This window comes from Xenopus laevis, chromosome 2L (genome assembly GCF_017654675.1).
Source record: "Xenopus laevis strain J_2021 chromosome 2L, Xenopus_laevis_v10.1, whole genome shotgun sequence".
In the NCBI taxonomy this organism is placed as follows: Eukaryota; Metazoa; Chordata; class Amphibia; order Anura; family Pipidae; genus Xenopus; species Xenopus laevis.
In genome coordinates, this window is record NC_054373.1 from 150,840,396 (window position 1) to 150,866,028 (window position 25,633).

At 40.4% G+C, this 25,633-nt stretch overlaps 3 protein-coding genes and 1 pseudogene across 3 annotated transcripts; 3 read left to right on the forward strand and 1 right to left on the reverse strand.

The window, feature by feature from the left end:
* The first annotated feature begins 1,335 nt into the window (after positions 1–1,335).
* mettl7a.L (methyltransferase like 7A L homeolog) lies at positions 1,336–5,221 on the forward strand. The gene is given in 2 exon segments (NM_001092436.1): positions 1,336–1,840; positions 4,770–5,221. Coding segments are annotated over 2 exon segments (738 nt in total). The 5' UTR covers positions 1,336–1,342; the 3' UTR covers positions 5,010–5,221.
* LOC121400135 lies at positions 3,511–3,664 on the reverse strand (annotated as a pseudogene).
* Positions 5,222–9,814: 4,593 nt separating the features above from the next.
* On the forward strand, positions 9,815–13,974 carry mettl7a.2.L (methyltransferase like 7A, gene 2 L homeolog). The gene is made up of 2 exons (XM_018247505.2): positions 9,815–10,412; positions 13,499–13,974. The coding sequence occupies exons 1-2, from the start codon at positions 9,915–9,917 to the stop codon at positions 13,736–13,738; spliced, it is 738 nt and encodes a 245-aa protein (XP_018102994.1). The 5' UTR covers positions 9,815–9,914; the 3' UTR covers positions 13,739–13,974.
* A 5,607-nt stretch (positions 13,975–19,581) lies between these two features.
* On the forward strand, positions 19,582–24,987 carry mettl7a.3.L (methyltransferase like 7A, gene 3 L homeolog). Its single transcript, NM_001095444.1, is given in 2 exon segments — positions 19,582–20,114; positions 24,660–24,987. Coding segments are annotated over 2 exon segments (738 nt in total). The 5' UTR covers positions 19,582–19,613; the 3' UTR covers positions 24,897–24,987.
* Positions 24,988–25,633: the final 646 nt, after the last annotated feature.

A 25,633-nucleotide genomic window follows, 5' to 3' on the forward strand; every position in this document is an offset into this window, starting at 1 on the left:
TTTAAACAGTGATCTAAGGCAGAACTGTATATATGTAAGGTTGAGCTAAGCCAGAAATATATCTTTAAATGATATTCGCTGAAAATGTCCCCATGGGGCATAGGGGTTCCAGGATTATGTGAAATGCCCTGGTTTTTAGCCTAAAATTGAAGAACCAAAAACATCCCCTCACAGTGTACCATTGAAATTGCTTGACAAGCATTCTAGTTAACCATCGCCTGGCAAACACTGCTCTGAATCAGAGATTGTCTCTTATCTTTTTAAAGTAATGGGTTCATTTGAAAAAGTTAACCCAGTTAGTTTAACAAAGTGAAGATAGCCTAAGCCAAAATTGCTCATTGCTCTTATTCCCCTTTAAGGGCAGAGACACACGCTGCGATTCGGGGAGATTAGTTGCCTGGCGACAAATCTCCTCTTCTTTGGGGAAACTAATCTCCCCAAACTGCCTCCCCTGCCTTCCCGCCGTCTAGAATGTAAATCAAATCGCAGCGTGTGTCTCTGACCTAAAATTATACAAATTTAAGATATGGCAACATAGCATCTGCCCAAAATGTAACCAAAGTGATGCAGACATGTTTCATGCTCTGTGGAATAGCCCAATATGTAAGAAATTTTGGAGGAAATTGAGAGATTTCTTCGCTGCTAACCTCCTCAATGACACCCCAATTACGCCTGAATGGGCTACCTTAGGCCTTACAACCAGACTGACATGGGGTAGTAAAAGGTTACTAATCCGAATCTCAGCAGCAGCAAAAAAAATGTAATCAGAACTGGATTAAACTACAACGTTCATCCATCTCTCTCTTCACATCAAAACTGTCCCATCTGTTCAACGTGGATTGGATTGAAGCCTCTATGCAGAAATAAATGCGAGTAAAATAACTTTTTGAAACAAAGGAGAGCTACATTACAACACTATCTACTGAAAAACAACGAGTGCTAGCGCTGTACACAAAAAGAATAATCCTTCCGGATCCGCCAGTTATTTTGTATTGTAACTATTAACTGTCATTTACTGTAAAACCTCTGTCCCACCAAACCAAAAATGTACTCTGCCTGTGATGTGTATTGCCCATCTGCTCACTAATAACAAAGATGTTTATAAAAAAAAAAGATAGCCTAAGCCACAGAACACTAAAAGTATGCAAACTAGATTTTAATACTTCAGCATAAGGCACTAAAGAGTCACAAAGGTGGAATGTAATGCATGTGATGACAGTTCCCCTTTAATGCTAAATAGGTGGGTTGGAGTTTGCTCGGGCAGATTCATGAGCAGGAATTCTGAGCTGCATTCAACTTTGAGCCGTTGACCAGCACACAGCAGGGCCTGCTTCTCACAGCCATGTCTCTTGTCATATACATTCTGCAGCTGTGTTTAGCTGTTTTGGTTTTGCCTCTTCATATTCTGAGTTTTCTTGGAATCTGGAATGTGATTTCTAGGAAAATATTCCCTTATATTTTAGCCCCCTTAATAAAAAGCTACAACAAATTAATGGATTCAACAAAAAAGGATCTTTTCAGCAACCTCAGTGATTTTGCAAGTAACTCCGAGGAACTCAGGCTTCTAGAGATTGGATGTGGCGGTGGTTCCAATTTTAAATTCTACCCAAATGATTGCAAGGTAACCTGTCTGGATGTCAACCCGAATTTTGAGAAGTTTCTGAGTAAAAGCCAAGTAGAAAACAACCATCTGAAGTTTGAGAGGTTTTTGGTGGCCTCTGCAGACAACATGAAGCAGGTCGCCGATGCCTCCCAAGACGTGGTGGTCTGCACCCTGGTAGCATGTTCCGTGCCCAACACACCCAAGGTGCTGGAAGAAGTGTGGAGAGTTCTTAAGCCAGTAAGTGTCACATCATTTATAAACAGTTTTTTTTATTTCCTGAAGACTTTGGGAATATATTCATTTAAAATCTGATGACTGAAAAACATTAATATCACTTGTTATCCAGCAGTTTTTCCTTTTATAAAGAGTTGCTTTGGTGAGAAATGTACCAATACCTTCCCCATTTATCAAAACTTTCCTGGCTGTCAGGATTGTTTTATAACAAATTGACACATTAATCAAAGCGGATACCTTGGTCGGATCATTCAAATGTGTTTAACAGCTTTGAGCAGTTGAACGTCATTGTTAGCTGTGGAATAACAATGCTCAGTGTTGTTCGCTCATCCGAATCCTTGCTCCCTGTTGCGGGTAGAATGGATTCGGACAATTATTTTCCATATTGGAACAGTTCATATAAAAGTAAAATAAATTGTTAAATCCAAAAAGGTCAGGAAAAGTTTAATATTACCTCTTATGTTTTCCAGTGTTTGATAATTCAGTCCCTTAGTTTTACATTCAAGTTACTACTTATGGCAACAATCTTTCCCTGGGCTAAAGCATATGAAAGTACTGTATATATCTCCTGAGCCTTTTCCATAATACAGTCAATATACAATAATGTATCCCCATATAAAAAAAATGTAACCATTTATAGACATGAGGCTGATGGCAGAGAGCTTTTGTACAGATCATGGAATGCTGAGATTACTTCTGCTATCCTTGTGTTTTATAACAGGGGTACATATTAATTATAATTCAGTCATGTCATACAAATGATGTCATAACTGATGACATCACTAAACAGCATTTAAAAAGATATCATTTACAGTATGCTCATGGCTCTTGTGTATTATAATGGCTTACACCAACTCTTGGGACTGAAGTAAGCAATATCTAATGATAAAAATATGCTAGATACTGTAAGAATAATATAAATATAGTAAAAGACTGGACAGAGACAAAAGAGCTTGGGTGAAGAAATAAATTGGACTGGGCAGACACGGCTCGGCAGGAACTTACAGACAGAGATTTAGGGACAGGCCAAGGTCAGAATTTACAAATCAAGTATTACAGGTCAGGTACAGCTTTACAGATCTGAAAGTTGGATCAGGATTCAGAAGCAGGGGCTAGAGCCAGGAGCAGCTCTCTTGTTGGAGAAAAGGGAAGGCTTAATATAACGAGACGAACTCTGAATGGCTGGTGCTTATTAGCCAAGGATTTATTACAATACACAAGTAGTTGGCAGAAGCAATTTTTTTTTTTTAGCTGAAAGCCCGAGGTTGTGCTTTCTTCACCCTTAAGTCCACAGTGCTAAAGTGCAGGGTGCCCTGAGTCCTACCCGAAGGCATGGGCTCCAATTACTCGTGAGCCCCAGGCCAAAAGGCACCCTAGACAAAGTCCGGTTGTGCCCGAACCCCCAGGCACAAAAGGCACAGACTTGGGCCAAGGGTTTTCAGACTCTCCTTCACCTCACAGTTAGGGAGAGGCCCTTTTCCCCGGATTCCACCAAAGCTTTCTCCAGGGAATCAAAAGCCTGGGTCAGAGCCCAAAAGGGTGGACTGCACCCCTGCAAAGTGAGACACACATATAAAAATAAGTGCCGTAGTAAATTAAATTAAATGTAAAAAAAATGTCTTGCTGGGCAAAAGGCATTGTGCAAGACCCCATCGTGAGTCTTGCACCCGTTGTAGGGGGCATAATACCTCGGGCTTTTATAATGCTAGGGCCTTTGACCAGAGGATAAAATGTTTCTCTGTCACACCAGCAGAGGCTTTAACACCCCTCCTGATAAGAACAGATACTACACTTGATCTTAGCCAAAAGGCCGTTAGCAGAAGAAATATTATAATCACAACTACCTTGATTAACTTCTGTGTCCTGCTGCCGATACATTTGAGTCTGTGTAACACCTTATAACAGGAACGTACAATATAGTGAGAAAACGGTCAGCAATTCGCTATATTAAGTGAGCTGTTATTGTGCAGTGTTATATTCACACAGCGTATTTCTGGCAATGCCTTTTTTAAATGTTAACTTCAAAATAAGCAAATATTGTTCAAACATAACACTGCAAAATTAGAAGATCACTGTACATTGCAAATTGCGACTCATTCCTCACTCTGTTGTATAAAGTCAAGTGGTTCCTCTAAGTTTACCAGAAAGATATTCACTGACTTATTAGGTAAGTGGTAAAAAAAAAGTCAGTGAGAAACTGAGCAGTGTCTGGCTTGAATCTTATCAGTGTCTAACATCTGATGAAATCAAAGGGTAGCTAAAGCCTTAAAGGAGAAGGAAAGCTACGGAGGCATTTTATTGCCAATAGATTAGCTGCAATAGCGCAAGCTAGAATGCTATATTTATTCTGTAGAATGTTTTACCATACCTGAGTAAACAGCTCTAGAAACTCTCTGTTTGTTTAGGATAGGAGCTGCAGTATTAACATGGTGTGACATCACTTCCTGCCTGAGTCTCTCCCTGCTCTGGGCTCAGATTACAGTAGAGAAGGGAGGGGGCGGGGGAAGAGGAGCAAACGGAGCATGCTCTTGCCCAGGGCAATGAGGTTTAAGATGCAGGCAGGAAGTCTGATACAGAAGCCCATGTATACACAATAGAAGGAAAGAAATGCAGTTTTCCTTTTGACAGGGGACTCAGAGCAGCACTACTTTGGGGTTTTACTGGTATATTTAGATGGACCTTTCTGATAAGGCTGACTTAGTTTTAACCTTTCCTTCTCCTTTAAGCTGGCCATAGATGCAAAGATCCGATCGTTCAAATCGTCGAACGATCAGATTTCCCCATCTCATACATCTTGTAATAAAAAAAAAAGGCATTTTGTGTTGGTGTTTATTAGGTTTAAGATGAGGTCCTTCTGTTATTCAATAGGAAATAAACTTAAAGGTTTCGCAGTAATATTTATACAGACCATGTTGTTTTCTTTATTTCTCAGGGAGGAGCTTTCTTCTTTCTGGAACACGTGGCTTCCTCGGATGAAGCTAGCTGGCTTTGCTTCTTTCAGAGAATTCTAAATCCCACCTGGAAACTTGTATTTGATGGCTGTGACTTAAGAAAATTCACCTGGAAGGACCTAGAGAAGGCTAAATTCTCTACAGTGAAACTACGCCATATTCAGCCGCGCACATTTATAAAGCCCATAACCCCCCACATTGTTGGATATGCTGTGAAATAAACAAATAAAGCATAGCAAAAACTGTAATGTTAGTTTGACTCAACCTACAGTAGCTCTGTTTAGTAAATAGGGGTTAATATACAATAGAAGGCATTCACTGATGTGTAATTTCTATCAAACATTTTAAGATCATTTTACAATTATTACATGTTTGCTTAATTTCAAATGTATACTTGTAAATGTTTTTATTAATAAAAAAAGCAATTCTCTTACTGAAATTTGTTACACTTGGGGGGAAAAAAGCTAATTTGTGCTTCCTGCATACATATTGTCTGTATTCAGACTTGCCCTTCTGTTTGAAAATGTTGTCTTAAAGGGGTTGTTCACCTTTAAATTAACTTTTCGTTTCATATAGACACTGATAATTGGAGACAATTTGCCATTGGTTTTCATTTTTTATTTGCTGGGGTTTTCAATTCTTTACATTTTTTTGTTCAGCAGCTCTCCAGTTTGGTATTTCAGGTAAGCTATGGGATCTGGGATACTGTTCAGCCAGCCAAAAATGCTCTTCCCCCTAATAACCATCTGACCTCTGTCCTTCAAGCATAGCACAGGGGGTTATTTATCAAATGTCAAGTGTTAGTTTTTTTTTTTTTACCATGAATGAACTCAATTCAAACCAGCTTTTTCTTATCTAAGAAAAAGCTCGAATGTGAAAAACCTGATTATGCGCATTCGAGTCCCGCAACCAGAGAAACTCGAATTGATCGAGTTTTCAGCTAAAAAATCACTCTAATCATTCAAGTTTTCTGGCAAAACCCTCTGGAAAAAACTCGGACATCAAGCAGGCTGTTAAAGGAGAATTCAACCCCTTAGGCGCCAAAAACCTCCCTACCTCCCCCCGGCAAATGCCCCTAACTTGTTACTGACCCCTCCGTGCAGTTTCTCTCCTGTTGGGATCACGGCAGTCATGTTCGCAATGCGCTCTTCCTGAGAAAGGATCAGGAAATTATAAGGCCTGCCCCATCTAATAACAATGTCACTGGGACTTCTCATTGAGTTTCTCAGTGGGATCCCCTGCTGGTCAAATGGGGGTGCCCAAGAATTCAGCTGCTGATCTTATCTGGTGATTCAGTGATTGTACATTTATGTCAGGGCCGGAACTAGGGGTAGGCAGAGTAGGCACATGCCTAGGGCACCAGGCACGTACCTCCTCTGTCGTCTACCCCAAGTCCGGTTCCCTTCTCTGCCCGTTTCTTCACACCTTTTGCAATCTTCACGCATGCGCACTATATTGCAAATGCGTGCACACCAAACAGGCGCTGCGACTGCCCGGCCTGCCCCGGCACTGATTTATGTGACAGATTTATCACAATATCACTTCCTCTAGGTCAGGGCTGTCCAACTTGTGGCCGCATGCCTGCTGTGTCTGCTTACCATTTGTAAACTTTAAAAGATATCACTGCAGAGATAACTTGCCCCTGCATTGTTTAATCAAATTCAGGCTAGTCCCCTGTATTATTCACACCTGTGATTCCCCCTGTATTGTTCACACTTGTGACACCTCTGTTGTTTATATCCTAAAGCCCCTGTACTGTTCACACCTGAGACCCAGACTGAAACTGCCCACATTGTTCACCTGTTCACACCTTATACAAAATGCTAATGGGCACCAGCACTGTGTTATTGTATGTAGTACATCTCAGTGGAAACCAAGAGAGCTGAAAAGCAGGAAGTAGTGTTCTGACTATTATGTGAGACAGTCCAAAAACAATTTTTTCTTCAGCACACCACTTACTTTTTCAGGGTGCATCCACTCCCAAGCTGCCTCCAAGTCAGCCAAATTCCTTATCGTGAATAATAGGATAGGAAGCACACCATCCTCAGGCTTTGCCTTTAAAACATTTTATACCAGCGGAATTCACACACGTGTGTGAATTCCGCTGACATAAAATGTTTTAAAGGCAAAGCCTGAGGATGGTGTGCTTCCTATCCTATTATTTAATATTATGTGAGACATCCAGTCACTCCAGCCTTTATACATTACATTTTTGCCTAACTAACTATATTAGAAACATTTTTTATTTTGTACAGCCTATTTATCCACTTTTTATTTTTATACTGAACTGTTCCTTTAATATGACATAACTTTTTTCACATATGAGTGATAAATGATATCCCTGCAGTAAGCACCAATCATTTGGTTTTTTTGGTGTGCTACCACCAATAATATGTACATAGTCTTGTACTAACATGGGTATGGTTTAAATATAGGGAGTGGTCAACACTGGCTTCCATTATCAGCCCTCCACCATGAAGGCCAGACCCTTTGGTACCAGAGAAGTTGGACAGCACTGCTCTAAGGGGCACATTTACTAAGCTCGAGTGAAGGATTCGAATGAAAAAAAAGTTGAATTTCGAAGTATTTCTTTGGGTACTTCGACCATCGAATAGGCCACTACAACCTTCGGCTAGAACGATCCGAACTAAAAATCGTTCGACTATTCGACCATTCAATAGTCGAAGTACTGTCTCTTTAAAAAATACATCAACTACATACTTCGGCAGTTTAAACCTACTGAGGTACAATGTTAGCCTATGGGATCCTTCCCCAGCACTTTTCTTACATTTTTTTGATCAAAGAAAAATCCTTCGATAGATCGCTTAAAATCGTTTGAATCTTTTGATTCGAAGGATTTTATCGTTCGATCGAAGAATTTTCGCTAAATCCTTCCAATCCGAAGGATTTAACTTCAAGGGTCGAATTAGAGGGTTTATTAACCCTCGAAATTCGACCCTTGATAAATGTGCCTCTAGGTGTTTAATAAAATTACACCAACATTTGACCCTTTCCATCCCAAAAAAATCACTAGATGTATTTTCATAACACATCTCATATTTACAAAAAATTGTTACACTTTTTCGTACACATTTTCAAGAAAAAGGTCAATTTTCTGCTGGAGTAAATTTACCAGTTTAATTTCCTCATACAGTTCTAGTGGGGAAAAGTCTCTAGAGATTTTTCACCATGAAAAAAATGATGAATGTGGAAAATTAGTATGGGGGTGGTATAGATAATGAGATTCAAAAGTGGCTGCTCTATCTTTATAATGGTAGCTCGCCAGCCTAAACCTGGAGAAACTTCTCTTGGCGAAAATGCTGTTACGTAAGGGAGGAGCCCTACACTACTCAGATGCCGCCAGGTCTTATAGTGAGACGACCAGACACGGGAACCAAAGTTAGCAGGAGGAACGGGGAACAAGGAGCGTTGTTGTCTTGTCAATTCCAAATGGGCAAAGCAATATAAAATCAGGATACAAGAGAGTAGTTAATGTCACAGACCAGGTCAAACACAACAGTAAAGCAGTACAAAATCGAGATCCAAGAGAGTAGTCAATAAACGGGCAAAGGTCAGGACAGGCAGCATACTAGGAATGGTCAGGGACAGGCAAGATCAGGAACAGGCACCCAGCAACTATGTAAATAGACCTACTTTGGGCAATAAGTAGTAGGTCAAGGGTCCTTTAAATATTTGAATTTCTCGCAAGTGCACGGTTACGTCATGCACTGGTGTCAAAATAAAAGGATGAGTGCGCATGTTTTGCCACTCACATCAGACTAAAGGAAGCAGTGGCTGCTGGCGTCCCAGCGAGGAGCACAGCGGGTGCCCCCACCGTACCACTGGACCACCATGTACCCTTACATACAATCCTGTGCTCTTAGTGAATTGGAGGATATTCCCTGGAGAAATTTTTCCCGGAGAAGTGATGTGAATTTACGTCCATGCAAAGAGAATTTTTACCACTGCAAAGTTAATTCTCCAAAACGTGTTGTATTCTCCTTTTAGTAAATTGGCAATGTTGAGGGGGAACCTTCATTTTTGGTGAAACTACTCCAAATTTTCACTTTCACCATGTAGTATAAATTCACCCAAGACTGTAGCCTTAATTTCATGGGCGCTGACTTCACTTTCCACGTGTGTTCAAGTTCCAGCAGCTTACAGAGCAAAAAACAAAACAGGTTTGTCTAGAATACAGTGTTTGGGCATCTCTGTGTAAGTCCTCTTCTTTTACACAGAGATCTCAGGCAGAACTGTACACATGTAGGGTTGAGCAGAGCTAAACCAGAAGAAAATATTTTATGTTATACTGGTTGAAAATCTCCCCATGGGGAACAGAGGGGGGGGGGTCTAGGATTCCTTTACTGCCCAAGCTCAGCAAATGCAACCTTCACTGCAATTTTATGAACTCTCTCTCTCTAGCTTGTGACAGAGGTATTTGTGGAGAATTTCACTGGCTCAACTGATATAAATGAAAGTTGATGACAATGTTAAGAGAAACAAAATATCCGAGCTGTAAGAACCAGTTAATGACATATCTAAAAAAGCAAGGTAACTCTGAACGGGACTAGGAGCCCATCTGAAGGTAAAATTCAATCTCCACAGGACCCTTTGTCACCAGTGGGGAAATCTCCTTGTGAATGACTAAGTGTCAACGAATACAGGAAATGCTTCACACTTTATTCATGTGAAAGTGCAGAAGGAATTTTCATGAGATTATACTATTCAAAAGTAAAAAAGAAAAAAAAAAGAAATTTTGAAAAAATGCTGCTAGACTTCTTTATGACATGCAATTTCTATAAGATTTCAATGAATTCACATGCTAAATCATATCATGAGTAAGGAGTTAATATGAAGCAAAACATTAGAGATAAAAAAAATTAAAGTAAACAAAAACAAATATGGATTTTTATAAAAAAAAGACTTCAGTATAAGACACTGTAAGACACTATTTCAGCCTGTCTAAAGAGTTAGTAGGGAAAAGGTAATGCATGTGATGACAGTTCCCCTTTAATGCTAAATCAGTGGGTTGGAGTTTGCTCGGGCAGATTCATGAGCAGGAATGCTGAGCTGCATTCAACTTTGAGCCGTTGACCAGCACACAGCAGGGCCTGCTTCTCACAGCCATGTCTCTTGTCATATACATTCTGCAGCTGTGTTTAGCTGTTTTGTTTTTGCCTCTTCATTTTCTGAGTTTTCTTGGAATCTGGAATGTGATTTCTAGGAAAATATTCCCTTATATTTTAGCACCGTCCATGAGAAGCTACAACAAATTAATGGATTCAACAAAAAAGGATCTTTTCAGCAACCTCAGTGATTTTGCAAGTAACTCCAAGGACTTCAGGCTTCTAGAGATTGGATGTGGCAGTGGTTCCAATTTTAAATTCTACCCAAGTAATTGCAAGGTAACCTGTCTGGATGTCAACCCGAATTTTGAGAAGTTTGTGAGTAAAAGCCAAGCAGAAAACAACCATCTGAAGTTTGAGAGGTTTTTGGTGGCCTCTGCAGACAACATGAAGCAGGTTGCTGATGACTCCCAAGATGTGGTGGTCTGCACCCTGGTAGCATGTTCCGTGCCCAACACACCCAAGGTGCTGGAAGAAGTGTGGAGAGTTCTTAAGCCGGTAAGTGTCACATCATTTGTAAAAAAAAAAAAAATATTTCCTATATGTGTCTATTAGAATTTCAATACTGAAAAATAAATGTTTATATAAGTATGACTTTTTATCCAGCAGTTTTGCATGTTTTTCCTTTTATGAAGAGTTGCTTTGCTGAAAAAAAGTACCAATACCTTTGCCTATGGTCAAAACTTTCCTGGCAGTTAGGAAAGTTTATAAAAGACATTTATCAAAGCTGATACCTGGGTCAGTTTGTTCAAATGAGTTTGCTTTGAACAGTTGAACGTCATTGTTAGCTTGAAATAACAGTGCTCAGTGTTGTTCACCCATCCGAATCCTTGCTCCCTGTTGCATATCAGGTGCAGGGGGGTTGTTTTGAAGAAGGATTCAGACAGATTATTTTCAACACTGGAACAGTAGTATAAAAGTAAAATGGTAATTCAAAAAAGGTCAGAAGGGTTACATTACCACTTAGTAAAGGATTCAGATATTTGATATTTTGGTCCATTCCTTTTTCCTGCAAGTTGCTACTAATGGCAATATTTTTAGTCCAGCAATATTTTGCTGGACTAAATATATTTCCTGAGCCATGTCCTTAAGACAGTCAATTCATAAAAATGTATACTAATGTAAGATTGAATACATGCTACAATATTGCCATACACTGGATAGGGAATAATTTACCCCCTATTGTAAATAACAGAGATATTAAAGGTCACCAGGGAGTTCCATAGCCAGTTATAGTCACAAAGCTGCAGGATAAATGCTGTTATACAGGACATGGAACTCTGAGATAACATCTATATCCTTTATATTTTACAACAGGGGGACATTATTTATTATAATACCCAAGTTTCTGTGAGTCATGTTACAAAGATTACTTTAAATTGTACAGGGATCACAATTACTCCCCCCCCCCCCTTGTGCCTCTGAAACATAAAGAAATCCTATACGTTATCTTGGGAAGGGCAGGCTGCATGGGGCTTCTGTAAAGCTTGACTGTGCAAAGCAGATCAGATTTATCACTCCCAAACCAGTCTTCAGTGCACACAGATATTGCAGAGGATTTTTTTACAGAACTTTTTTGTAGAAGTAATATTCACAAATGCTGATAAAAGTATACTAGAGAATAATATTCTAAAATATAGATAGTATAATATACATTATAAGTTCATGACTGAAGACGGACAGGAAGGGGTGGGCAAAGTACAATTCTGGGACAGAGATAGGTAAAAGAAGGAGGAGTACAAGACTGGGCAAGGATGGGAAGAGCAGGTGAAGGTGAATAGGAGTGGACAAGAATGGCACGATGTGGGTGAAGTACAGGTCTAGAATAATACATAGGATAAGGTATAATTTAGAAAGTAATTCTCTAGTATACTTTTATCAGCATTTGTGAATATTACTTCTAGAAAAAAGTTCTGTAAAAAAAAATCCTCTGCAATATCTGTGTGCACTGAAGACTGGTTTGGGAGTGATAAATCTGATCTGCTTTGCACAGTCAATCTTTACAGAAGCCCCATGCAGCCTGCCCTTCCCAAGATAACGTATAGGATTTCTTTATGTTTCAGAGGCACAAGGAGATAGAGAGGGGGGAGTAATTGTGATCCCTGTACTATTTAAAGTAAATACATGATTCACAGAAACTTGGGTATTATAATAAATAATGTCCCCCTGTTGTAAAAAATAAACAGAGACAGGCTGAAGCAGCCTACGTACAAGCAGGGCGAGATTTACATAGTGGGCGCCCCTAGGCCCATTTCCATTCATCGCCCCTGTCCCCTCCCCTTTATCCGTACAAATTTTCATCATCAATGGGGATTGGCGCATGGGAAATTTAAAAAATTATTGTATCTCCAGTGTATCCCCAGTGTTTTTGAACCAATGTGGGTGTGGTTGGGCAGCATGCCACCCCCCTAAAATCCTGCCGCCCTAGGCCCGGGCCTAGGAGGCCTTTTCACAAATCCGGGCCTAAGTACAAGACTGGACAGAGAAAGAACAGCTTGGGTGAAGTAATGAACTGGACAGGCAGAAAAGGCAACAGTAAGGCAGGAATAAAACACAAACTGAAATAAGCTGAAGTCAGGACAGGCAGTAAACAAAGCAGATTCAGGGACAGGAACAGTGCTCTGGGTAGATCAAGCAAAGGTTAGAGGAAAGGGGAGGTTTTATAAGGCAAGGGAGTGACTCTGACTGGCTGGTGTTGGGGATTTATTACAGTACAAAAGCAATATTATAATCGCAGCTACCGTAATTACCTTCAGTGTTCAGTGAACTGCTATTTTATTGTGCAGTGTTATATTTACACGTGTAGTGCCCCTTTTTCCAAGTGTGAACTTGAAAATGAGCATTGCCCAAAACACATTGTGCAAATATAACACTGCACAATACATTTGCTGTTCACTGAGAATTGCGGACTGATATTGTTCAGTCAAGTGGTTAATCCATCATTGCCTGAAAGAAACACTGACTTCTTTGGTCAGTGGTTAAAAAAGTCAGTGAGAAACTGAGCAGTCTCTGGTTTGAATCAGTGCATAACACCTGATGGGACTAAAGGGTAGCGAAGCCTAAAAATAATAATTTGCCTCACAGTACTGCTCTCATACTGTATCTGCCAAGCTACAATTGATGCAATTGAGAGTAATGTGTATTAGGTTCTTGGCTGGCCTTTAAGCAGAGTAATAGTATAACTTGTACATACGTGGACTGGACTTTTGGCTGCCAACTCAGCAACCCTTGTCCAAGTTGGCAGCCTGTTGTCCTGTGCAAAGAGAATGACATAAACAATGCATGTTTTCAAAGTTGTCTCTGGAAGCTCCTAATTTCTTTTTTCGTTAGTGTCTGTAACACAAAAACGCGAGAGTTTGCACATTGACACCAAAATTTGCTGTATGTGCCTGCACCCGTGCCGATGCAATGGTTCAGGGTGCAAGGAATGTAAGGGGCAGATTGTAGCATAGGGGCTGATTCTCAGCCTGTCCTTAGACACTAGTCTAACTACAACATATATAGAATAACAAAACTGTGATTACCCTGCCCTAAAACTCTTTCCAAAAATATTTACACGGACCATGTTTTTTTTTTTTTCTCAGGGAGGAGCTTTCTTCTTTCTGGAACACGTGGCTTCCTCGGATGAAGCTAGCTGGCTTTGTTTCTTTCAGAAAATTCTAAATCCCACATGGAAACTTGTTTTTGATGGCTGTGATTTAAGAAAATTCACCTGGCAGGAACTAGAAAATGCTAAATTCTCTACAGTGAAACTACGCCATATTCAGGCACGCACTATTATAAAGCCCGTAATCCCCCACATTGTTGGATATGCTGTAAAATAAACAAGACAAGCCAGCAAGAAAGAAAACTGTAACATTAGTTTGACTCGAACTACAGAAGACACACTCCCTCATGTATAATTTCTTGCAAACATTTCAAGATCCTTTTACAATTGTTACATTTTGCTAAATTTGAAATTGATAATTGTAAATGTTTTCCACATGTTTTTTATTATTAAAAAAGACATGCCTTAACTGAAATCTGTTATATTTGAAATAAAGTGAATTTATGATTTCTACATACATTTTGTCTGTATTCAGAACCCTCATACTAATATTTTTCTCATTTCTCTATAGTTGGTTTAAAGGGCATGTAAAGTCTAAAATAGAATAAGGCTAGAAATGCTGTATTTTGTATACTAAATATAAACATGAACTTACTGCACCACAAGCCTAATCAAACAAATAATTTATGCTTTCAAAGTTGGCTACATTGGGTCACCAACCATCTTGTAACTTTGTTAAACATCTTTGCAAGACTAAGACTGTGCACATGCTCAGTGTGGTCTGGGCTGCTTAGGGATTGTCATAAACAAAGCTGCTTGAGTTCTGCATGGCTGGGAAGTAAGGCGGGGGCTCCCCCTGCTGTTCATAAGTATGATTGTTTCCCTGCTCAGCAGTTAGGGACTGTCTGACAATTCCTTTCCACGGCAGTAAATGAAGGGAGAATTTCACTGCATACAGTCAGGTTTCTTATAAAAACTGTAGACATTTTCTAATTAAAGTATATTGGAGATAGGTTTCTTTTTCATTAAAGAAAGTAAAAATGGGATTTTATTTTTTTGCCTTTACATGCCCTTTAAAGGAAAGGTTTACCTCCAAAATGAATACTTAAGCAACAGATTTTATATCATATTGAGTTTCATACCAAATATTCTTACCAAACTGGAATATATAATGCTATTTAAGTAAATATTGCCTGTTTACATCTCTTGCCTTGAACCACCATTTTGTGATGGTCTGTGTGCTGCCTCAGAGATCACCTGACCAGAAATACTGCAGCTCTAACTGTAACAGAAAGAAGTGTGGAAGCAAAACACAGAACTCTGTCTGTTAATTGGCTCATGTGACCTAACATGTATGGCTTTTTGTTATGTTTGTGTGCACAGTAAATCGTACGGTCAAAGGAGGCAGCCTTATTTTTTGTCTGTGTGTTTGGAGTATTGCCTTAAAATGCTTATACACTGGCCAACAGTATGGATACCATATGACTGGACATACTCGCATATGGACGCATTCTATTGTTCTACTTCACTTCCATATTTGCTGATGTAACATGCACCCACCTTTAAAGTCTACAACCAACATTTGAATAGAATCTGTTGGGAATTCCCATTTTATAACTGTAAAAGCTACCATTTTAATTGCAGTGGCCTTGATATTCTTCATCTAAACCAAGTATTAGTATCATCTGGATTCTACCAACATTAAAGGGGTTATTTATTTTTTTAAATGAACTTCTATCTCTCTGGAAACTTCAGACAACCACACTTCCTAAAAGTCAATGTTTCACGTGTACCAGGTGCCACACTACAGAGGTGTGCGATTGAGTTGGAAACGGCCATGTTTACCTACATTATATTTGGTTCTTACCTGCCTTACCAGATAAAAGACTATGCTCTAAATGTCTCCAATATGCCTCTAGAGCAAATCTTGCGCAATTCTCTGAGTTTATGAACTGGATGAATGGAGCATTTAACCAATCAATGACCTCAGTGGTTTTCCCAAATTACAATATCTAAAAAAGTTTGGATCCTCCACTGAGAGTTGCCCCATCAGGAAACACCTGGTCATCTGGGTCTGATGGAGAAGTCTCTGATTATGATTCAGGAAATGATGGGGATGCATCTTTTAATACAGATATGATGGAGCCTCTCATAAAAGGCAGTCAGAAAAACTGGATCTGGAAGAGCAAGGAGATCCTCCTAACAAAATAGATGTTTAAGTCTGTGTCCAAAAAGAATCATTTGTTCCCAGTGAACAAAGTCTTTCAATCCACTATTAATACAGAATAGGAGAACCCTGATAAGAAGCAGGTTCTCTTTTCCTGCCAAAACGGACTAAATCCTGGGACATTCCACCTATAGTAGATGCGACCATCACTAGTGTAGCCAGATAAACTATCCTTTCAGTTGTTGAAAAAAACTAGAGAGGAGGCAGTATGTGGTTTTAAAAAGAGACAATGTCGCTGTGGGAACTATACGTAAAGCAGCTATTGCCATAACTTCAATCACCAGAGCCAATAAAATATGGCTACTAGAGTTGGAAGCAGCAACAGAGAGAGAAGTTAATGGATATGCTTCAGGACATCAAAATGGCAAATTATTTTACAGTGGAGGCATCTATGGACTCTATCAAGCTAGCGGGAAAATCTATGAGCTTGTCAGTGGTGGCCAAAAGGGGATTATGGCTAAAACATTGGAATGCAGAATCCCAGTCCAAGCACAATCTGTGTTCCCTTTGTTTCTTATTCGGCCCAGAGTTCGATCAGAAAATATCTAAAGCATCTGCTGGGAAATCCTTTTCTACGGCAAGAATGCAGAGAAAAGATACACCGCTAGCATTCCTAGGAATTCTTTTAGAGAAGCCAAACATTATAAACCTGGCAGACCTAGGAATCAGTCCTTTCCTGCAAAAAGGGCTGACCAGAAAACTTTAAGTACCAAGCATAACGGATAGGATTCAAGCATATATTCACAATACTCTCATCAGGAAAGACTTTGCCCAATAACCAATAAGAGTACAATGGATATAGTGACTCAAAAGTGTCACCACAGCATTAAGGCCTCTCAAATGGAATCTAGGAGGGACAGCTTGTATCTCTAGAGCTATACACTTGGATCCCTACTCTAAGGGAGTGCACCCAGCACTATATTCCTTAAACTTCTTCAGTGGAGCTCAGGCTGCTTACTTACTACCCTACTCCTAGCTATCACACCTAGTATGCTCTATGACAGAGTATCAGTAGTGAATTCATGGATCTGCACACACACTATATTCTGCAGTCGGGGACGTGGCCCCTCTTTTTATTTTTATACCACGAACAAGATCAACGTTTCTGGGGGGGGTTAACCTCCCCTGACTGCAGATAATAGTGTGTGTGCAGATCTGTGAATTCTCTACTGATATGCTGTCATAGAGCACACAAGGTGTGATAGATATAACACTCTATTCAAATGTTGGTTGTAGACTTTAAAGGTGGGTGCATGTTACATCAGCAAATATGGAAGTGAAGTAGAAACAATAGAATGCGTCCATATGCGAGTATGTTCAGTCATATGGTATCCATACTGCTGGCCAGTGTATAAGCATCTTAAGGCAATACTCCAAACGCAGGGACAAAAAAATAAGGCTGCCTCCTGGAATCGTACTATTCACTGTGCGCACAAATATACCAAAAAAACCATACTTGTTAGGTCACATGAGCCAATTAACAGAGTTCTGTCTTTTGCTTCCACACTTCTTTCTGTTACAGTTAGAGCTGCAGTATTTCTGGTCAGGTGATCTCTAAAGCAGCACACAGACTATCACAAAATGGTGGTTCCTGTCCATACAGATGGAGTTCGCAAACGGAAGAGCCCAAAGCACATATCTTTAGCTTATATATACCTGAAGAGTGACACCTCCCTGTCTCTCGCTAAACTGCAAGAAGAGTCTTTAATCCAAGAAGAGGATCTAAAACTAAGAACTTGTTTCTATGTCTAAGCTTTAGGGGTCCGCCAGAACAAATGGGTAACTATTTATCAGTCCCCTACACTGGCCTTGGCTCTTAATCTCCTGGTTACTCTGGAAAAGTTGTGGCCTGGTGGCAACTCTAGCGTGGTCAACTGAAATGGTGGCAACTGCAGAAAGTGAAGAGAATGTGCAACCCTTCTCCATATGATGATGCATTGGCAGATGGATTTTCAATGGTCAGATCATCTGCAATCCAAAAGAATCAACATTATCTGTGGAAACAGCCCCCCCCAAACCTGGTAGTTGTGTGTGTGTGTGTGTGTATATATATATCCTTAAGAAAGGCCCTAAAAAGGGCCGAAACGTTGGATATGCATTAAAGGGATACTGTCATGGGAAAAAAATTTTTTTTCAAAATGAATCAGTTAATAGTGCTGCTCCAGCAGAATTCTGCACTGACAGATTTTTTTATATTCAATTTTGAAATCTGACATAGGGCTAGACATTTTGTCAATTTCCCAGCTGCCCCTGGTCATGTGACTTGTGCCTGCACTTTAGGAGAGAAATGCTTTCTGGCAGGCTGCTGTTTTTCTTTTTCAATGTAACTGAATGTGTCTCAGTGGGATATGGGTTTTTACTATTGAGTGTTGTTCTTAGATCTACCAGGCAGCTGTTATCTTGTGTTAGGGAGCTGCTATCTGGTTACCTTCCCATTGTTCTGTTTGGCTGCTGGGGGGAAAGGGAGAGGGGTGATATCACTCCAACTTGCAGTACAGCCAGTAGCGTAACTAGATATTACTGGGCCCCACAGCAAATTGTTTTTCAGGCCCCCAAAATTTTTAGCAGTTGACTTGTTTTACCAATATTTATTTAAACTGTATATGAATTAGGGCCTCGTGGGGCCCCTATACCTCCTGGGCCCCCCTGCAGGCGCAGGGTCTGCTTCCTCTATAGTTACGCCCCTGAGTACAGCAGTAAAGAGTGATTGAAGTTTATCAGAGCACAAGTTACATGACTTGGGGCAGCTGGGAAATTGACAATATGTCTAGCCCCATGTCAGATTTCAAAATTGAATATCAAAAAAATCTGTTTGCTCTTTTGAGAAATGGATTTCAGTGCAGAATTCTGCTGGAGCAGAACTATTAACTGATTAATTTTGAAAAAATTTATATTACCCATGACAGTATCCCTTTAAATAAAACACTACTTGTTCACGAGAATATGGAGTGCGGGTCCTTCCATTATATTATATGAAGAATCTTCCGAATTTGTTTTGAATCCGGTAAGAGTGCAGGCACTGGACACAAAGTATATACATATATATTAGTTTAGCTGATATTGGCCAAACTGTACAACCAAAGATAAAATCCCAGCTTAAACATTATTAAGCTTTTTATTCAGCATCTCTCCAGTTTGCAATTTCAGCCAATTGGTTGCTAGGGTCTACATTACTCTAGCATCCCTGTATTGATTGGAATAAGAGACTGGACTAGGAGTTGTCCTCAATAGAAAGATGAGTAATATAAAGTAGCAATGATATATTAGTAGCAGGCCTGGACTGGCAATCTGTGGGTTCTGGCAAATGCCAGAGGGCATTTAGTGGGCTGGTGGGGTCTGTTTGGGCTTCTGTGTGGGCTGATTGGGCCTCTGTGTACCTGAAATGCCAGGGCCTATTTGGATTCTCAGTCCCGGCCTGATTAGTAGCGTTTAAGAGCATTTGTTTATTTACATGGGGTCAGTGACCCCCATTCGAAAGCTGGAAAAAGTGAGAGAGAAAAGCAAATCATAAAAAAAAAAAAAATGGTAAAACTAATGAAGACGAATGTAAAAGTTGCTTACAATTGACCACTGATAATTAAACGAAGGTGAATCATCTCTTTACTGTGTTAGGTCAATATAACAATGAATAGTAATATAACAAGGGCTTGTTTGTCCTGCACGATTGGAACGTTCTGAAACCCCATGTCCTGCCCTCGGGGAATCTCCAACGCTCTAGGGAACATAAGAGGCTGCTGCTGCTGGTCATGCTCCGTGTGACCCAGTAACCGTGGAAATGTCCTGTCACTCACAGTCCGCAGTGCACGCGCCTCATGCACAACGAAGGAGCGCGCTCGCATTACTGAAGCTACCGGAACGCGCACGTCAGCTGCAATTGACAGTTGCGGGCTGTACAACAGGTACTGTCCATCCTTGTTAGCTGGAGATGGCGCTGCACATTTTGTTGCTGCAGATCTGTGTGGGGCTGGTGGCGCTGCCGGTGCATCTCTTGGCGTTTCTGGGGCTGTGGGACAGGATAGCCAAGAAGGTGCTGCCATACCTATTGGAACGCATCGCTAAGGAATACAACAGGAAAATGGGAGACGAGAAGAGGAAACTGTTCAGCAACATGAGTGACTTCGCCGGTGCCTCTGGGAAACTCGCCATCCTGGACCTGGGCTGCGGCACGGGGGCCAATTTCCAGTACTATCCGCCGGGCAGCAAAGTCACGTGTGTGGACCCCAACCCCAACTTTCAGTCGTTCCTGGCCAGGAGTTTGGCCGAGAGTCAGCACGTCCATTTCCAGCGCTTTGTAGTGGCGCCCGGGGAGAATATGTCGCCTGCTGTGAGGGACGACTCCATGGATGTGGTGGTCTGTACTCTGGTCCTGTGCTCAGTCAGGGAGGTGGAGGCGGTGCTCGCCGAGGTGCTGCGGGTTCTCAGACCTGTGAGTTGTTCACACACTGATATTTTTGTTATCAGGGTCATGGAACTTAGGCATCAGAGGGGGGATATGTACATGAGACATATTGTTTAATCATATTGATAGATTTACAGCAAGTGCTGATCTGCAACTCTGAGTATACTCGCCATTAAGTTGAGAGTTGCAGTTGAGCAACAGCTGAAAAGTTATAGTTTAATTCTTATATTTCCTTTTACTAAGCTTTGGGCCCTGCAATCCCAGGCTCCTCCTCTTCTCTAATGCCAGCCATGAATATAGTATGTGTATATCAGTGTATGTGGCCCGGGGCCACCATCCCAGGGACCATGAGCTGTGGGTAGGGTTGCCACCATTTCTGGTTAAAAAAAAATACCAGCCTTCCTATATTTTAATGTTTTTTCCCTATAAATAACTTTGGCATCAAGTAACATTTTTACCGGCCAGGTGGCAACCCTAGTTGTGGGGCCCACTGAGCAGCAGCTGCATGAACTGGGAAAGTAGAAACATCCCTTGGGATCCAATAAGTCTGGAATTTTGGCAGGATCCCAGAATTTTTGACAGATTCAGACAAGAACTGGTCAAATGTTGGACGCACCATTGGTGGCAGGGGAGACTGCACAGTATACAGGTTTAGAATTTTGTCTGTACTGTTGGGAACTGTTATTGCTTTCCAAACACTAAGGGCAGAGACACATGGGAAGATTCTGAGAGATTTATTCGCCCGCCGACTAAACGCCTCTTCTTCGGGCAACTAATCTCCCCTAAAAGCCTTCCCGCCAGCTAGAATCTAAATTGCCTGCGGGATGGCACTCAGATCGCCCGAAGTTTCCTCATGAGGCAACTCCGGGCAACTTCAGAAAACAAAGCGTTCTGCGTGCTATACCACTGGCGATTTACATTCTAGCCGGCGGCAAGGCAGTTCGGGGAGATTAGTCGCCCGAAGACTAATCAATTATTCTCCCGAAATAGCAGAAATAGTGTCTCTGCCTTTAAGGCCTATTTATCATGCGTGAGCTTATTTAATGCTCAAGAGGAGCGCATGGATACATTCTAATACAAACAGAAATACAAACAGAACCCTGTTTCAGGCACAACCTGTTCCCATGAGTTAATTTTCAAAGGGGTCGGGGGGTCTCATACTCATACCTCCCAACTTTTGAAAATTGTAAAGAGAGACAAAAAGCACCGTTGTGCTTAGCGCAGCAAAAAAAAAATTCCCCCTCCTATTTTTGTCCACACCCCCCTACATAGCATATCCATTTTACAAAATTTGGCAGGTTAAGGAAAGTTTGAACACATTTCTGGTGGTTTTTAGGTACATATTCTGTGTGTTATTACAGTTTTGCTAATGAAGGTGAACTTTTCCTTTAAAGGAGACATTTTGTGTAAAAAATGAGAATGTACTAGTGCATTATACTCATTAAGATTTAGAAGAATTGTGGTTAAAAAGTAATGTTTCAGGCTGATTTATTGAATATTTCTGCAAAAACCCTAATAATCACTCCCTTCCACTTCCTGCTCCCTGAATTCCCAGCCTGTGCAGGGGAGCTGGCATCTCTCAGCTCACTGCACTGTAGGACAGGAACCAATCAGCAGCTAGCAGGACCTGATAGAGAACTAAAGCCTGTCTTTGCTTGTGTGACCGCAGGGCTGTGATTGGCTGTCCCCCTTCTACTGTGCTTCTGGCAGGGACCGTTAGGACACGCCCACCCCTCATTTAAAACACAGACAGGGACCAGAGAACATCTATAGGGAGCCCCAATAAAGGGGATATTTTTCAAGATAATATACATTTTTAGCACCATATATTACTCATAATTGCCTACAAAATTTTAGTTTTTTTATCCTATATATCTGCTAGAATCGGTTCTCCCAAGAGAACTACTTATCTCACTAGTTACAATTGTATCTTTGTGCAGGTGCTGAATATTCTGGGCTCTCTGCCAAAAAGCCTCTTATTTAATTAAGTTTCCGAATCTTTGAATCTTTTTTCTGGTGTCAGCGCAGGAGACCAAAGAGAAACTTTTTAGGACATTTTAATAAAAATCCAGGACTGTGGGCTGAGCTGTCAAAATCAGGACTGTCCCCCGTGAAAAACAGGACAGTTTGGGGGTATGCTGTTTGGGGGTATGCTTATCGTTGTCTTCTAGAAAAATATTGTGAAATGTAATTTTTAAAAATACATTTAACCAATTAGAACCCAAGACTCCATTATAACTAAACAGCGAAGTGGGACAAAATAAGTTATAATTCCTCTACAGTTGATATGAATAATATTGGGCCCATTTAAATTCCCCTCTACTACAAGGATAAACCAGTCTGCAGAACCATTTATGCCCTTGTACCAATAAACAGTGCCTTCATAGAAATAAAAACACTCTTTAATTTGCTTTCAAGGTGAAAGAACCCAAAATATGTGCCAGAATTTAGCTAAATTCTGTAAAGAAAATTTGGAAGGGTCCGGTAGCCATTCTTTGTGCAGTGTATCCATAGCCACAGGCCCGGATAGAACAAAGAAACCCTTTTCCATAATCAGTAGCCGTGTTTTTGGCAGTAAAGACAAGCACAGGAGAAATGTACAAAGGCCATGGCAATTTTCTTTATCTCTCATAAAAAGCCTTTTAGCTTTGGTGCAACCGTTTTACAATGTACTCCTGTGTTCTTCTTCTGCCTTTCCCCCAGTTAAACACATAAAGCTTATACACAGGCATTCCATTTTCTGTGTCCTCTGAGCCGGTCCTGTGCTGTTAACGCTTTCCAGGATTCCTGACCACAAATACTGTCTGCTTGTAATTGTAGTACAGTAACCTTTGCAGCATGGCGCTACAGAAGGAGAGTAAGAAACTGTGAATAATGGGTTAAATGACATTGTGCATTAGCTATGGCAACTCCCAGAATCCCCTGTGTAAACAGTGCTGTACAAGTGATAAAAGATAAGAGGAAGGAGCTGACAATCTAAAGGACAATTGATAAAAGGAATACGAACAAACATGACATCACGCACAAGTTTACTAATTTCTGATTGGCTAACAGATTTTCTAAACTTAGAGAATTGCTGTTACAACTCCTTTTAGTAGTAAGTAGTAAGTTGAAAAAAGACACGTCCATCTATAAGGGTCCAGGCACAAAGGCAGACTCGGGTAGATTAGTCACCCAGCGAAAAATCTCCTCTTCTTCAGGGCGACTAATCTCCCACAAACCTGCTGGCTATAATGAAAATCGCTGGTGGGTAGGTACTCGGAGCGATTCGTTTTCCGAAGTGGAGTTGTCTTGGTGCTTGTGAATAGAAACATTGTTCTAAACTTTGTAAAATACTTAAATGATGTAAAAGGGGCGGTTCAGCTTTCAGTTTACTTTTAGTATGTTATAGAATGGCTAATTCTAAGCAACTTTTCAGTTGGCCTTCATTATTTATTTTTTAATCACTTTTTAATTATGTGCCTTCTTCTCTCCAGCTTTCAAATGGGGGGTCACTGACCCCATCTAAAAACAAATGCTCTGTAAGGCTACACATTTATTGTTAGGGCTACTTTTTATTACTCATCTTTTTATTTAGGCCTCTCCTATTCATATTTCAGTCTCTTGTTCAAATCAGGCCATATTTGGACCCAGATTGCTGAAATTGCTAACTGGAGAGCTGCTGAATAAAAAGCTAAATAACTAAAATAATAAACACAAATAATAAAAAATGAGAACCAATTGCAAATTGTCTCAGAATATCACCCTCTACATCGTATTAAAAGTCAATTTAAAGGTGAACAACCCCATTACTTGCTCTCTGAAAGCAGCATTCCTGGCATACAAAGGGAGTCGTGCACAATGTCATGCATTCACTGGTTGGCTGACAGTTGCTGAATGCTGGGAAGTATACTTATACTGGTGACAGGAATTTGCAGTAATGAGCTGTGTGTATGTGATGAGGAACGCCAGCAGCATTCATTCGCCATCAGTATTATACCCCTGTGAACCACGGCTCAGCTGATTGCCAGTGGCTGCTATTAGAGAACACCACTAAAAGGGGTCCTCAGTCTAGCGTTTTGCAGATCCCTTAAAAATTTCAGGGACACATCTAAAGAATCCACCTAGAAGTGCTGCACTGATTGTAATTCAATTTGAATGCGATCAGTGCAACCTATAGTGATGTGTCCCTATATTTTCAAGTGATCTGGTTACATTACCTCCACCCAGAAACGAATTATTGCACAATTTGTGTCTGCACTGATGGTGGGACGTCATGGGAGAGAGCAGATTGGGCTCAGGCCGATTCCCTTCTTAATCTCGAGCTAATTTGGGTCTGGGTTGTGAAGGGGCAATGCAGGTCAGGAAATTACTGATCGACACATCATTAGTTTCTACAGCCATAAAATAGATTTTAGTACAATATATAGTGAATAATGTACCCCTATTCTAAATTATAAGGATACCCAATCTATACCCAATCTGCCATGGTAAATAAATTACTTTAAAATGAAAAGAACACATCATTTGTATGTAGAATGGTTTTGTAGATCCATTTGCTAATACTTTTCATTTTCTAACTTCTAATTGAAGGGCGGAGCCTACTATTTCTTGGAACATGTACGAGCAGACCCTGCGTCCTGGAATTATTTTTTCCAGAGAATCTTGGATCCAACTTGGAAATACATAGGAGACGGGTGCAAGCTTACAAAAGAGACCTGGAAATACCTGGAAAGTGGCAAGTTCTCTGATGTTAAACTGCGACACATCCAAGCACCTTCTAAGTACAGCCCAGTGAAGCCTCATATCATTGGTTATGCTGTAAAATAACATTTCCTTATCCGGCGGATGTAACACTTATATCTTCCCTCTATGTATCACTTCACTAAAGTACATTTTAATTAAAGACTTTCCCACTTTTTAAATGCAACCAGTGTTCTATCATTCTTCTACTGTATATAATGTTTGAATGTTAACTACATATAGATTATTATCAATTGCAAGTGAACTTGGCTTTGGTCTTTCTTCTGAAAATAATAGGGTATGGCCTATAATACAGCTTTGATTACCAAACCTTTTCATTTCTAGTGGACCCTGTTTTCCCAAAAACTGTTCACTGAACACTGGGAGCCTGTTAATTAGATTTACCAAGGTATATATTATTCCAGGCAGAACTGTGCCTTACTTTTGCCTCTTACAACTCCCAGCATTCTCTCTAGTTCAGCAACTGACAACAGATTTCATGTAGTTCTGATCTAGCAGCAGTATTCATACTGGGTGGCATATATTTTTATTTCCCACCAGAACATAATTATATTTATGCTGATGGAAATGTTTGGTTTGATTAAAAATATACTTATATGAAAAAACAATCATCTTTACTTTGCAACCAATGCTCCCTCCAATTCCTTTTTAGCTTTGTGCGCTAAAAAAAATCTTTTCAACTTTTGTGTATAGTTTTTAAAAGCTGTGTGCTCAGGTCAGAATAATGCAAAATCTTGTGTGTTTCACACAAAATTCGTTGGCCTCAAAATGAGTGAGCACACGCACAAGCCCACACCTTAGAG

What these genes read in the sequence shown, in the direction of transcription:
- mettl7a.2.L (XM_018247505.2), top strand. Translation starts at nt 9,915, where the DNA reads ATGTCTCTTGTCATATACATTCTGCAGCTGTGTTTAGCTGTTTTGTTT. An exon ending in TGTGGAGAGTTCTTAAGCCG is followed by an intron (nt 10,413 to 13,498) that starts GTAAGTGTCACA and finishes TTTTTTTCTCAG; the next exon opens with GGAGGAGCTTTCTTCTTTCT.